The 14,682-nt window shown below is 41.3% G+C and overlaps 2 protein-coding genes across 3 annotated transcripts in view; one reads left to right on the forward strand and one right to left on the reverse strand.

Annotated features, from left to right (window-relative positions):
* Nucleotides 1-625: 625 nt before the first annotated feature.
* On the reverse strand, nt 626-4,593 carry LOC134101901 (serine/threonine-protein kinase pim-3-like). 2 transcript variants are annotated; one of them, XM_062555778.1, is made up of 7 exons: nt 4,554-4,593; nt 3,769-4,241; nt 3,237-3,331; nt 3,081-3,131; nt 2,449-2,827; nt 1,164-1,340; nt 626-820 (listed from the first exon to the last, which is right to left on the reverse strand). In XM_062555778.1, exons 2-7 carry the CDS (start codon nt 4,208-4,210, stop codon nt 708-710), a joined length of 1,257 nt encoding a protein of 418 aa, XP_062411762.1. In that variant the 5' UTR covers nt 4,211-4,241; nt 4,554-4,593; the 3' UTR covers nt 626-707. The 2 variants fall into 2 exon arrangements, with proteins under 2 accessions (XP_062411762.1, XP_062411755.1); XM_062555771.1 differs by lacking the exon at nt 4,554-4,593 and having other exon boundaries at nt 3,769-4,288.
* A 4,526-nt stretch (nt 4,594-9,119) lies between these two features.
* Nucleotides 9,120-14,682, forward strand: part of si:ch211-106h4.4 (MAM and LDL-receptor class A domain-containing protein 1) — a 24,724-nt gene continuing 19,161 nt past the window's right edge. Inside the window, exons 1-6 of the mRNA XM_062551787.1 lie at nt 9,120-9,312; nt 9,395-9,517; nt 10,799-10,926; nt 11,168-11,402; nt 11,640-11,914; nt 14,235-14,400. Of these exons, the coding sequence (XP_062407771.1) occupies nt 9,120-9,312; nt 9,395-9,517; nt 10,799-10,926; nt 11,168-11,402; nt 11,640-11,914; nt 14,235-14,400 (1,120 nt within the window). The remainder of the gene's footprint in view (nt 9,313-9,394; nt 9,518-10,798; nt 10,927-11,167; nt 11,403-11,639; nt 11,915-14,234; nt 14,401-14,682) is intronic.

A 14,682-nucleotide genomic window follows, 5' to 3' on the forward strand; every position in this document is an offset into this window, starting at 1 on the left:
AGACATTTATTTGTAACTATAGTTGTTGTAAATCAATAGCATGGGGTTTGGGTCACCAGGTTTGACCCCATAGTTTCTGGACAATATAGGTTGTCAGATCTAATAGCATATGATACTTGCAGATTTGATTTTTAAGAATCCAATTAATCAGAGTAAATCAACTGGTAGGCAAATAATACTGTATGCTATTACAGATATTGAGTAGTAAATTGAATGAAAAGAAAAAGAATACACAATTTTTCTTAATTCAGTCTTCATTATTTAGATCTAATTGTATTGCATGTTAACATCACTCTGCTTTCACTATTGGTGGGGATGTCCAAAGCTTCTGGTTTCTGAATCAAAGCTTCTGTTTTCTATTTTTTTACCCCCTCAATGATCCCACTTCCACTGTCTCCACATGTCTGGGTTTTGTCCTGTCTGGTGACGTTCTGCTTTTTCTGTTAATGGTTGTCTGTATATCCTAGCCATTCAAACACTGATTTTACGAAAGATATAAGACAGAGACAAAGTTAAGTATGGAAGGAAATAATAATAAAAAAGCACACTTCAATCAAAGTTCCACTCTGTTACGTTGTTTTTGTCTTTCCAACTTTATTTTATTATATTGTCCTGTAGCATTAGATTGAAAAAGGACATTCTGGAAAACATCTGTGCAGTGACTTCTATGTCATGCTTGGTGTGTCTGGGCATTCATCTGGTTGGAGTTATGGTAGAGGTGTCTGCCATCCTGTCATCCACTCATGCAGAAGAACCTGCTGCAGAGCTGGTCTCCTTGCAGGGTCTGGATGGAGGCACCACCCAATAAGATGTTTACATTCTAAATTCAAAGGACACAAAACAAAACTTTTTCTTGACCTGCATGCACTTCATCATAATCATCATAGGTGTTTTTTTTATTTTTTATATCAAGTCAGTTTTATTGTCAATACTTATGTGTTATACATACAAAGAAATCGAAATTAATTCCCCGCAGTAAACAAACAAACAAGTATAAACAACAACAGTATACAACATACAATCAGGTCCAATGGGCTTGATACAGTTTACTGGGACTTCCAGATTTTTGACATCTCTTTTTTAACTTCTCTGTAAATGGCACCATTACTCCTCCTACTATTAAAAAATAATAATAGGCTACTAATAATAATGATGATAATCACCTTCAGAAAGTCCTTTTTTGAATTTCAGCTGACCACCAATGATCTCTGACCGTTTGTTAAAGGGCAGGTCTCCACAGACCATGCTGAAGAGCAGGATGCCAAGGGACCAGATGGTGGAAGGTCTGCCACTGTACCTGCCATCCAGGAGCCACTCGGGGGGACAGTACTCATCAGTGCCTGACATACAGAGTAAGACCTGTCATTCACCCCAGTCGTTGCTAATGTACGTCTGATGCACACAACTGAACATTCTAGCTCAGTTTTCCTTTACATCTTAGTGGTTGATCTGAACATTAGTGCTTTAATGAGCTCTGCTCACACTGAAAAGTTAACCAGTCTTTCTTTCCTAAGGGCTGATGCAGGAGGGAATTAAAGGAGCAGTCAATGATTGTATGTGATTTGAAGCCTAGAATATTTTTTGTCACAGTCAATGATCATCTCCTCATGACCACTAGTTGCCTAATTCCTATACACTGTAAAAACAAAACAGTCTCTATAGGCAGCCCAGACTCCGAAAACTGGAAACCAACAAAGTGGGGGCAGCCTGTCCCAGAATGAAATGGGAAATGGGAATACTGGAGGGCTGAGCTACCTTTGGTGTGTTTTGTTTGGTCCTTGGTTTAAATCTAATGTATGTTGTTATGGACAAAAGCGTCTGGTGAGAGAAAATGGAATTGATCATTCAGTTTAATATTCTAATATGTGGTTTAATGTCTGCATTAGGCCCATATTCCAATGTGTGATTTAAAGCTTTGTCTTTCTCACTAGTGGGTCACTTTGACACACTAAAAGAATGATTCTAATGACCCTGTATGTCTATGATATCTGCACTGTTCCTAAACATGGATAACATAATGCGTCAGGGGCGCGTTCACGTCAATAACCACGGGTTAAAGTAGACTGAGTGTCTCCTGAAGTTTTCCACTGTTGTTGTATGATTATCTATCCTTGCTGTTGTGTATTTAAACCATGTAAAATTCTCTATCAAATCAGAGACGCATATTCTGGAGTACCCTGTGCTTCGTGTGTGCCTCTCTCCTGTACAGCTGTAATTAAACCCTGTATCCTGATTGTACTTCTTCGTGACTGGATCTCATGTTTCACTTTGGTACACAATATTTTTACCAACACTGGTAATGAATTTTCATGTAAAACATAAAACACAAACTAACGTGACTTCCTGCTTAATCGCTGACTGCACCTTTAAGTATGTCAACTCATTATTTTAACCACAGTCGGGTTACAGTATTAGTAACGCTAAGAGCTCTTAGAGTCAAACTCTGACCAGCAAAGTCCCGATACATGGTATCTCTCAGCAGGTCGCCGCAGCCAAAGTCGATCAGCTTGACACGGAGACTGTCTGTCTGCACCAGCAGATTCTCCAGCTTGATGTCTCGATGCAGGACACCTCGCTCGCAGCAGTGCATCACCGCATGCGCCACCTGCAGCATGACCACACGCGCCAGGCACTCGTCCAGGCGGCCCCCCAGCTCCTCTATGAAGTCGAAAAGGTCCATGCAAGGGTAGGGCCGCTCCAAGACCAGGATGAACTTCTCTGGCTCCTCGAACCAGTCCAGCAGCTGGAGGACATAGGGGCTGCTGGGCGGCTGGCTGACCAGGCGCATCAGTGCCACCTCCAGGGGTAAGGCTTGTTTCTCGCCAGGCTGACGGGATGCAACATATAGGGGACATGATTGCATGCAGGGACGCAGAGTCATCATGCAGGTTGCTACAGCTTCAGAGTTCAAGGTTTTGTATCTCCGTGGGAACTGACAGCACAGAGTTTTGTCTACAACTTATAACATATAAGATACAGAATATAGCATTCTATATAGGCTACATAAATTAGGGAACATAGCAGGTGGATGATATGCATTATATACTGTGCAAATTGCCGTTTACCGCCAAGTAACTTACCAGTTTTAAATAAGGTTCGCATCTGTATTTTTTCACATATTTGATAGCAACCTGCAAAGACGAACCACATTTATAGTTACAGTTAATAAATGCATGCAGTTAATAAATGCATTCCTGCTCCTTCACTCTTGAGTTGGTCACTGTCTGCAAACTTGCCTGAGTTCCGTCTGACTTCCTCACTCCAGAGTAGACTGACCCACATCCGCCTTTTCCTAGAATATCACCAGTGGTATAAACCTTTGAGAAGTCATCTGCAACTCACAGAAGTGAAGTTCCCAGTCAGAAAAACCTCTTATCTGTGGCAGCATGCTCAGTTCTCATTGATTCGCTACAACATATTAACTTAAAATTGATTTCACTCAAGATGTTCAGTCCTGCTACAGTAATCCTGCTCCTACCTGAACTCTGAATTCACTGTAACTATTTTTTTTTTACTGTCGCACCTGACACCTCAGTTCTCCCAATACAAATCATCCCACTTATCCACAAATCCCCTTACAAAAGATAACTAATACCGAAGTTTTCTTTTTCACTATTCATTCACTACAGAGGGAGTGCACTTTTATCCTGAGTGAGCAGAACATCTGAGGGAAGCACACTCTATAGGGAAATGACCTAGAGGATAGATCACGCCTGTGTCTGCTAAGAGTCACTGAACACATACTGTATTCTGTACTGTAGGTCTCACCTGTTTGATTGGGCCCCTGGCTCAGGGTGGCTGGTGCTGGTGGGACCTCAGATTCTGAGGCGGTTCTGGTATATGACAGCAAGGTCCTCCGACACACGGCGGTTCTGAGGAAGAAGATTTTGGGTTTCCTCCTCAGCGGCCTCTTCACCTGTCTGACCTCGTCTCTTTTCACCCTGCCACTCCCTACACCGATACCCCCCATCTCCATGTTATCCATCTCTCCCTCCCCACAGATCTTTCTATCCCTCTCTACTGCTGCTTCTTTGATTGTGTCAGGAGGCTGGGGGCTGTGTGCAGACTTGATGTGCAACCTCTTCTTCTTCGTCTTTAAACTGTCCTGCTTGGTGGGTCCTCCTCTCTTTCGCTCCCATTTCAATTCATTGCTTTCTTTTCTGCGGGGTCTCACCTTTCGGACAGTGCATGGCTGCTTTCCTCGCTTCATATCTGCCTGCTCTCTGGGCCTGCTGTAATGTCTGTGTCCGTTTGAACAGCACTTCATAGGCTACCTACCAAGCTTTGTGGTGTTTTTGATCACACTGATGTATCAGGGGATGGTTGCCTGTCCGTGTGCTAATGCACCCTGTTTTATGATAGATGCCATAATAAAATTATGATTATTATAATTATTATTATCATTATTATTATTATTATTATTATTATTATTATTATTATTGTTGTATAAAGATGATCATGTAGTCTAGCCTGTAGCCTCATTTCTGAGCATATCATAATTCGTTTATATTATTTGGTAATATAATGTAATATAATAGCGAATGCCTACATACCACCGTGATGCAGACTAAAAGGCGTCCTGGTGAGTCATTGGCTTCAAACCAGCCTACTGTAGTTTTATTTATCTGATTTCGAAATATAGTTCCGAACAGTATTTGTCATAATGCAATGTCGTGTAACAATTGTATTGTGTCAGTATTCTTTGGAATGGCTGCACTTATGTTTATTATGCGTATCTGGAGCGCCTTGCACGTAGAGCGCAACTTCTCGCTACACGTAGGATAAATGGAGGTTGACATTTTGTATGAAGGCTAAAGCATGTCAATTTGGCCCTTTATTGACCGTTGCTGTAATATATCTATCAACAGCTGATGCATTCACAGCGCCTCTTTTGACAGCTTAAGTTATCCTGCGGTTTGAAACGCGTAAAGAAAACGCCCATTATTCCCAGAACTATCGTGAGACCTGCTGAAGTTCGTAGTACGCCAGTGTCGTTCTGGCATAGCCATGATTGCGAGTACAAATTGTGACTTGACTACAGACCTCCGATGCATAGTCAACGACTAATCTGAACTCTGTACCCCCTGGCATGGTGGACTGTTTTAGAATTAGAGGCAAGACGTCCACTTCCCTTTCTAAATATGTCGACACAAAGTCCAACATGTCTCATGAAAAGAACATTGCAAAACAGCTGAAAACAAGGAAAACAGGTTTATTATGTCAACGGTAGGCTACTCAACGCCAATGTATTTCATTAGCAATAGGAAATGCGTGTAAATAAAACGAATTGAAAGCCAGAGTCACTGTGCAAACACTATTATTAAACAGATCCGATTCACGAGAGCCCATGAGTATCACTTTCGCTTTCCATTCCAACTAACTGTGGCCTGTGTGTGTAGCAATTACCTGAGCAGAGCAAATCTAAGTGCAAATGCCTCTAAACTTGATTGCTGCTGGAAATGCTTCCCTTGTAAAACAGAATATGAGCAAGCCTGATAGAGTTCAGGCGTGGTGGCTGAATACATGCTTGAGCTCGGTCATGTACAATGTCAAGAAAGACTATCTTTATATTGTCTTTTTGTATTGTCTTTAATTTCAGGCACAGATAACTTCCTGTCTATCAGCCTTGTATGAGGTATTTTGTCTCCAATTTGGGGACCCATTTAGTGTTAGGCCTATTGCACCGATGCCATCTCATGGCACTCAATGTATGTCAATAAGTGGAGTAGGCCTACTAGTAAACAGCAAAATTAAGTGTTTCGCGGCCATCGTTTTATGCACTTGTTATGAAAGACAAATAAACAGCTCATAGAAATTAGTTAAAATACTGACGTACCAAAATGACACTATAGGGGATCACGCTTTTTCAGGGTTTCATGGGCAGGATTTGTCAACAGGTCCAATCCAAATGCATAAAGGGCCTTAGACTCCACATTCTAAGGGTTCTTGGGGAACCATGGCTTTGGAGAACCCTTAGGGATTCCTTTGATGAACTCTTAAAATGGTTTAGAGAACCATGAAGCATGCATAGAACCATTTCTGGTTCTATAGCACCTTTTTTCTAATAGTGTAGTAGGCCTAGGCCCTGATTCTCCTGGATAGCATATCCCTGGCTGTCCATGTACTTCCGCTCAATTTCTTTTCCCTATTATAGTCCTCCGTCTGGAATAATCTGCCCTCGTTTACTCCGGCAAGAGCACCTCTGTCCAACCAGTGAACACATGGGGTCCCTAAGAGTGATTACATTTAAGTTTCAGTATCGTTATCATTGTGTCCCCTGTGATTAACATAAGGCATTGCCAAAAGTTAGTGATTGAACTCCAATGTTTTCAAACTTCAGACGCGTTCACAAACCAGGAAATGCACGTTTGCTAATGTATCTAGGCCAGACTCTCTACGAAGTCAGAGAGTTAATGGTTTCCAGGCAGCCAGAAAACACATGACACATTATTTAATAAGTTTGTGTCCTGCAATAGGATAGTGCATGAACAATGATGTGCAATTAACTATGTTTAATACAAATGGCACTAAATATACAGCTAATGTGTCTATACTGTATATGATATCATTTTATTGCCATTTCCTATGCATTGCATTACACAGTACGCGGTTGTAAATGTCCATCATGTCAGGGAGGCTCCAATGATCCTCTCCACTGTCTCTGTGGTCCTGTTTAGCTGTTTCATAGCTTCATATTACAAATTTAGCCAGTGGTTACCAAACTTTTCTATTTTTGTGTGCCACAGACTATTGTGCTTGTTATTCAGGATGACATAAATACAGTATGTCAAGCTCTAGAAAAAAACAAATGTGAACTGATGGCATCATTGGGGCTTCCATAATATTTTAATCAGGCTACTGTATGTCAGAATACCCTGACAACCTCCACCCCAACCATTTCTTGTTGCCAGACATACAGTACTGTAGCTTGGATGTAGTGGTGGCAGTGAATATTTATTCTCTGTCTGATTTTGAGCACGGCAGCATAATCGCTATCTGACATTGTCAAATGTGTGCAACAGGGAGCAAGGAGCAGTTGGGTTCAGTATGAGCTGCAGAACATGAGGTCAATCATCAAGGCCTTTACCTGGGCGATCATGGCCATAAAAAAAACTCACAGGAAGGAGTTAGATTTACAGGTGTACGCTGTGGACTTTAAAGTACAAGTACTGATAAGAACTAGGTGAGATAAAGTGTGGATTTTGCTACAGGAGCTTGTACAGTTAAACAGGTGCCTTGTGGGTGAAGGCACATGTGGATATTCATGTCTTCATAAAGTATTTTCCAGGTTTATGGTTTCTTCGAAAATGACAGGATTCTTTATTCTTCTGCTTGGTAAGGGAGCTGCTAACACTACCAAACTATTGTTTGTGTGTTTAGTGTACAATCAGAAGACATTACAGTGCACTTAGTTTATTAAGCATTTCTCATTCATTATGATTGGTGTATTATAGTATTTCTTAATTTTCATTAGGGCATTGCTTGAATTGACATTGTTGCTTATTATTGCTGTTGTCCTTGATGTAGTCTTACCAACTTTTTAAATTGTTTACTGTATTGTTGTTATTTGTATGTCACTTTGGACAAAAGCATCTGTTAAATAAATAGCATAATCATAACCATAACAATGTTGATAATCACATGGATCCTATGTGGGTCCATGTGGACTAATGAACTAGCAGTCTCTTAAATATACCATTAATTGAAATAATAATAGACTTTTATTTTCAAAATAAGATATTTGTAAAATGTATGAAACATTTTACATTTGAATAGGACAGCTGGTGTAGGCCCATAACCCTGATTAATGACAGTATATTATCATTACAGTGGTCCAAGCTGTGTCCTCTGGTTCAAATGGAAAGCTACAGAGCATGATGAATGAAGCCATCACTGGTGACTCTTCTGGATCAGATATCTTTGGTACCTTTATAACGTCTCTGTGTCTTAATTTTGTATTTATTCATATGCCATTTGACTCTCTGACATTACAGTATGCACGGTGTGCTGGAAAGCATTTGCTAGTCAATCCATGTGCCAATGTAGTTAAGTTTACTACTTTACAGCAACACAGTATCAGTATTTCAGTATGTTGATAATCCACCGTTTTGTATCATACTTTGTTTTGTCGTTTCTCATGTTTTCTTTAATAATCAATGATAATCTGATTGCCCAAGTCTCTTGAAATGCTCCTTATTTGCTATAGTATTTTTACTTACTGCCCAAAATAGGGTCTTGTGACTTTGAGCAAAGTGCCTGTGGGTGGAATGATACCAGCAAGGATGATTTTAAATGGAGGCTGGAAATGGCTAACATCAGCTCCATACCGGGCTTTGACCACACCACTGGACAACCATACGGTATCTGTTACATACCATTATAATTAATGCTAATTGCTGCTCAGATGAAGTGCGAGGAAAGTGAACTTCATTTGTGTATACTGCAGGGAAAATCATGCATGTAGAAGGAAATACGTCCAGCTTCTATTCAGTGGCTGTGCTGGAAAGATCTCTTCCTAAGTCTACTGCTCTTGCTTGCCAAATAAGGTAGATGGACTCATTATTATTACAGTACATGATTATAGATCTACTGTAACTGCTGGCGATAGACTGTTATTTGGACTGTGCACTAACTGCTGAATGGCCTTTTGTTTTCTGTCCTCCCAGTTTCTGGTACCATCTTCATGATGATAATGGAGGATCCTCAGACATTTATCTGAGTGCTTTTACAAATACTTCCGTCATCAATCTCTGGAGCATTAGTAAGTGGGAAACTAAAGGCTGGGAGAATGCCACTGTATTTGTTGGGAATCGACCTGAGGGAACTAAGGTATTGATTGCAACTGTTTGACAGTGATGTTCTGTGTATTTAGATTTATATTTAAAATATTATTGATCTGTAAAATGATATATATTTGTATAAAGCATTTTATGTATAAAGCATATATGTATACAGTATATACTGTAATGTTGATTTGACTAATGGCTGTCTACATCCTTATGTCATTATTTTTTACTGTTTGCGTATTATTGAAAATGAGCTCATTTTGATGTGTTGTATCTGTGTGTTGACAGTTGGCGATTTCTGTAAAGCCATCATTCTTTGGGGAGCAGGATGTTATGTTGGATGACATCATCTTTCACAGCTGCAATGAGGGGGATGTTCCTTCGGGGTACGATTCACTCACCTGTGACTTTGAAAAGGATTCTTGTGCCTGGTACCCTGACCACTCTGCTAGCGTCATGTGGAGAAAAGCTAAGCGTCCTCAGAACTTCTACCCTGCCCCAGAGTTTGACCACACCACTGGCTCAGGTGTGCGCTCATCACATTCTGCAATTGACTCTGAGCCACCTTCCTCTCTGCTCATGTGTAACTTACATTGGCTCTTTTCCAGGCTATTATATGTACATTGGGACTAATAGGACCACTAACCCCTCCATGACGGCCAGACTGATAAGCTACCCTCAAAGGACTCAGTGCGTTAGCTTTTGGTACCACATATATGGCATCAGTATAGGTGAGAGGGAAAGCGATATTTTTTACTTAAAAACACCCTTTAAAATGTTTGTAAAACAACTCAGCATGATGCAACTCTAGTACATTCTTCATTAAATATTATGCAAACTTGCTCCATATTTTGCTATCTGCTTCCTGGACCTGTTCTTGATGTAATTCATATATCACTGTTAAACCCAATATACCCAGGGGGCAAAACCCCCTTTGTTAGGGAAATCAGACATGGGCTGCTGTAAAAGGTTGTCATACAAAAATAAAATCTAGGGTGTCCCAGGATCACAACCTGGGTGGCCAACCCGGTCAATAAGCTGCTGTTTGTGTGTTATCACCCTCTTTATGCCCCATTATAAGTCTATGGACGAATATATTATGGGGTGAATAGGGTAAAAATTTTAACAAATAGATATTCCCACAAAAATTTCTCAGATGATTATTTACATTAAGGCAATACTTTTTTGTATTGCAAGTTTTCTGAAATACTTTATAGGCTACATTTATGTAGATGAAATGAAAAATGAAATGAAATATGCACGGATTTGCATACATATAGCCTTGGGCTTGGGGGGCTTAAAGTGCACCTCTATCAACCAAACAAACTTTTGGTGAAAGGTCCGACTATGCTGAATATAAAAATGAATGTTAACATGGGACAATTTTGGGTTACACTAACATAAAGCTACATGGGTGTACATTGAGAATCCATGCATTACAATACAATGCAAATACTATAGAGAGATTCATTGTCAAATGTTGTGGAAGAAGGTGAGACTTGTCTCAGCACATATTAAATCATATCTACAGGGTTTAAGATCCTAGAAAATATATAGGTTAGGCTCAGCCTAGGCTGTTTCTTACTGTATTTACCCATAAGGTACAGGCCAAACTTTTGATAGGCTATTGCGTACATTTAAGTGTATGATGCCTCATTTACATATTTGTGCATGATATTTAAAAAAACTTGCAATACAAAAAAGTATTGCCTTAATGTAAATAATCATCTGAGAAATGTTTGTGGGGATATCTATTTGTTAAAATTTTTACCCTATTCACCCCATAATATATTCGTCCATAGACTTATAATGGGGCATAAAAAGGGCGATAACACACAAACAGCAGCTTATTGACCAGGTTGGCCACCCAGGTTGTGATCCTGGGACACTCTAGATTTTATTTTTGCATGACAACCTTTTACAGCAGCCCATGTCTGTAAAACACCCTTTGCCCCCTGGGTAATACATGCTGTCCATGTGCATCTGCATCATATACTCCTCTAATATCCCAGGTTCTCTGAAGTTCATCACTAAGCGACCAGGCGAGGAGGAGATTGTTGTCTGGATGAGATCTGGAACACAAGGGAACAAATGGCGCTTTGCAGATCTCAGTTTTCCAGCTGCAGATCTTCCATTACAAGTAATAGTTTCATTATTTACATGTTCATAATGATTGCAAGCAACAATATGGCCATTGCTGTTTTTTTCTAGGTCGCAGTGTGTTTTGAGGCTCGGGTTGTCTGAGGATGAGTCATAAATGAAATGATGTAATCTCCCATGTCCTTATATGCTCTCCTATATTGCCATGAGCACCTTGCGTTACCCTGTGTGTGAGGACACCTGTCTGCGCACGCATGCTGAATTTCACCTGTGTGTGTCAGTTCATTTTCGAGGCCACTCTGGGAGGGACTGACGGCAGCATTGCGATTGATGATGTGCACGTGTCGAACGGCGTGGACGGGTCCTGTCCGGCAGAGCGGGAGTGCACTTTTCAGGGCTCCCTGTGTGGCCTGCAGCACGACCCGTCAGCGGATTTCGCTTGGGTCAGAACCACGGCCAGCCTCTCCCCCAACACCTCCAGTCCAGCCGCTGATCACACCCTGGGAACCGCTCAAGGTGAGACTGCATGACTGCACTCTTCACTATGCACCTTGACCGTGCTCCCTGTTTCATTGCCGTTATGAACGTGAGATGGGAGAGATGGGGTGGGATTGGGAAATGACCGCAGGTCAGACTTGAACCCGGGTCCCCGTGGGCACACGAACCCGTGCATGGCATGAGCGCTGTAGCCTGTTGCGCCACAGCGCCCCCCCGGATTGTGCTTAATTGACATCTTCAGTGGTGTGTTTCCAGGATACTACCTCAGCGCAAATCTTTGGAAGCATGGCAAAGGCAGCCGAGGCCGGATCCAGAGCGATGTGAAGGCCGCCACGCCTGCGAGTGGGGAGTGCTGGATGTTCTGGTACCACATGGATGGAGAGGATGTGGGAGAACTCAACATCTACCTTCAGCAGCCGGAGAAGCCTGGCGGCGGCAGCCTGCAGCCTCTGTGGGGGAGAAGAGGTGACCAGGGGGACCTCTGGAGACATGGCAGGGCTACCGTGCACAGTCCAGATGCTAATTACCAGGTGGGATTTTTCACCTGTGTGTGTGTGTGCGTGCGTGCGTGCGTGCGTGCGTGCGTGCGTGCGTGTGTGCGTGTGTGTGTATGTGTGTTAGTTGGTGGTGGTGGTGTTTTGATATGATCTTGCAGTAATAGCCTTAGTCCGGATATGACTTCCACTTTATTACTATGAACTCTGTGCACCAGTGCAAGTTATAAAATAATAAAAAGCACTTGTGGGCATGGAGCACCTACACACCAGCTCACCGCCTCCCCCACATGCTGTTACCTTGTGGAACTGTGGAGAATTCTCTTTTTACTCACGGTGCTAAAAGACCTTATTTTATCAGTCACAGATAACTGTCTCTTTTCATTACACAGTAGTTCCACGAACCCTACCATAAAAGAGGGGCATGAACTCCTCTTTTATGGAATTGCCATAGAATCATAGACACTAACAGGGTATTCTCTGCCAAAGAAATAGATAAACTATCTATTTATACTAATCTATTAACTACTTATCATCTATCAACAGCGTGTGTGTGTGTGTGTGTGGGGGGGGGGGGGGCACACTGGGTATTGTATTATAACCATAATTAAAATAGGCTGATCTACTGAATAAAGTAAATTGATCTACAGTCTGGCCATAATGTGATTGTTATTATCTGCATCTTCACTTTACATTTGAGCTGGTAAATACTAGGTATGACGTAAGACTGATACAGAGCCCTGCATGGAGCAGCCCATGAGGCTGATCTCTGTGCCCCTCCCTCCTCTGTAAACCGGGACCTGAGAGACGGAGTGCTGAATAATTCCTAACTAAATATGGTTACAGCACCATTACCTTGCTATCTCATCAAATGATAACTGAATCCTTCACGATGGATCATATGGACTAGCAACAACTGAAGTTCCCTGCTGCTCTTGACTGTTTTACCAGATTGTTTTTGAGGCAGTTGTGGGTGATGGCTTAACGGGTGATATTGCCATTGACGACCTAGAGATCCTGAATGGACCTTGCCCACTGGAAGGTGCGTCAGAGAGGGCATACCTGCACACAAAGTATAATGCATGATCATACTATAGACTGAACAATTAAGTTCATATTCGCCATTTGTCTAAAAAGGCTGTGTTGCAGCATATCTTTTTTTTTCTTTTATTATTGTTGAAAAGGGATGCCATAGTATGTGTGTCTTCTAGGCTTTTGCGACTTTGAGAGGGACTTGTGTGGTTGGCTAAACAGACCACATAATGTCACAAGGCAAGACTGGGACTGGACCTCTGCCATGGATCAAGGCCAGTTCAGTCCTGATGTTGACCACACAACCAATTCTGCCCTGGGTATGTCTTTGTGTGTTGACTCTGTTTTCATACTCCTAAATGTTATTCCATTGCTGTGAGTTTCTTTGGACAAATGCATCCACCAAATTAATGAATATAAATGTAGATGCTGACTCTTTTCATACTCCTCTTCTTCCTCCTCCTCCTCCTCCTCCTACAACTACTACCACTACTATTATTACTACTACAGTACTACTACTGCTACTACTACTACTACAAATAATAATAATAATGATAATAATAATAACTCATTATGGTGGTGATGGTAGCTATTATCATTTTAGATAATTTCTTGTTTAGTAAGATTATGTGGCGATATTTTCGTCATACTGTATACAGTATGTTGGCTTTTCTTGTTTGAGTGGTTTTATTTTGAACATCATTTAGCAATTATCTGACAGTGTGGTTAATTTCCAGGACACTACATGGTTCTTCCTTTGGACGATCGAAAAGTGACACACGCATATTTAGAGAGTGAACACATGGAACCAATCTCCAATGGTTGCCTTGATTTCTGGTTTCACATGCGATCTTGGTTTGATTCTGGTAAGATATTACAAACAGTGAAAACAAATTTGTTTATTTTATATGTTTGGGAATATACTTATAGGCTACACTTTTCTTCAATTTTAATATTCAGTCAATAAGTGTTCCTGTCCATTTCAGAAAACTGTTTTGATGTAGATAGAATCAGCGTTTTCTTTGTTTCTCTCTCTTCAGATACAATAAGGCTCTCAGTGTATGTGAATGAATCAGGTGTCCTGCACTCTCTTTGGAATAAGGCTGGCAGTCAGGATAATGTGTGGCATCACGCCATGATAGATTATAAGGCATCAAGTCGATTCCAGGTGGGTGAATAATGAATATGCATTTCCAAATCGTGTGTAAGGCTGTGGTCTGAAGTTGTATGTTTTGCCTTTTCTTATTATTATTATTATTTGTGTCTGTATTGTTACACTGAGGTGAACCATGTTCCCTCTAACTGACGGTTCTTTTTCCTGCAGATTGTGTTTGAGGGGAAGAACGACTACGACGCTGGCAGCATTGCCCTGGATGATATCTTTATTCGGACAAATACAACATGTTCTGTGCTGTTCCCAACAACGCCTGCACCTACAACTGAAGCCACCACCCCTTTTGTCTCATCAATGAATTGCAACTTTGAGGAAGGTGAATAGAGTGCTCTTACCTCTTGTGATTTCCTTGTGCAGTGTGAACAGGTGTATTTAGCTGAAAAAAGGATTGATATTTCGTTCAGTCTGCTTGTTTATTTATGATTGTGTTTTTTATTGAGCAAAAGAAGCATGTCTTTAGGGTATGCATGGTATATCCTTACTTCCTATCAGGTCTTTGTGAATGGAGGCAGGACTCAGAGGGTGGTTCTGATTGGCTCCGCCAGAGTGGTCTTCAGGCAGATAGCCCCTGGCTGGGGCCAGCAAATGACCACACAGT

The sequence above is a fragment of the Sardina pilchardus genome, chromosome 2 (genome assembly GCF_963854185.1).
Source record: "Sardina pilchardus chromosome 2, fSarPil1.1, whole genome shotgun sequence".
Classification (NCBI taxonomy): Eukaryota; Metazoa; Chordata; class Actinopteri; order Clupeiformes; family Clupeidae; genus Sardina; species Sardina pilchardus.

What these genes read in the sequence shown, in the direction of transcription:
- LOC134101901 (XM_062555771.1), bottom strand. Translation starts at nt 4,267, where the DNA reads ATGAAGTGCTGTTCAAACGGACACAGACATTACAGCAGGCCCAGAGAG. An exon ending in CCAGGGGCCCAATCAAACAG is followed by an intron (nt 3,332 to 3,768) that starts GTGAGACCTACA and finishes TGTGAGTTGCAG; the next exon opens with ATGACTTCTCAAAGGTTTAT. An exon ending in GCGAACCTTATTTAAAACTG is followed by an intron (nt 2,828 to 3,080) that starts GTAAGTTACTTG and finishes GCATCCCGTCAG; the next exon opens with CCTGGCGAGAAACAAGCCTT.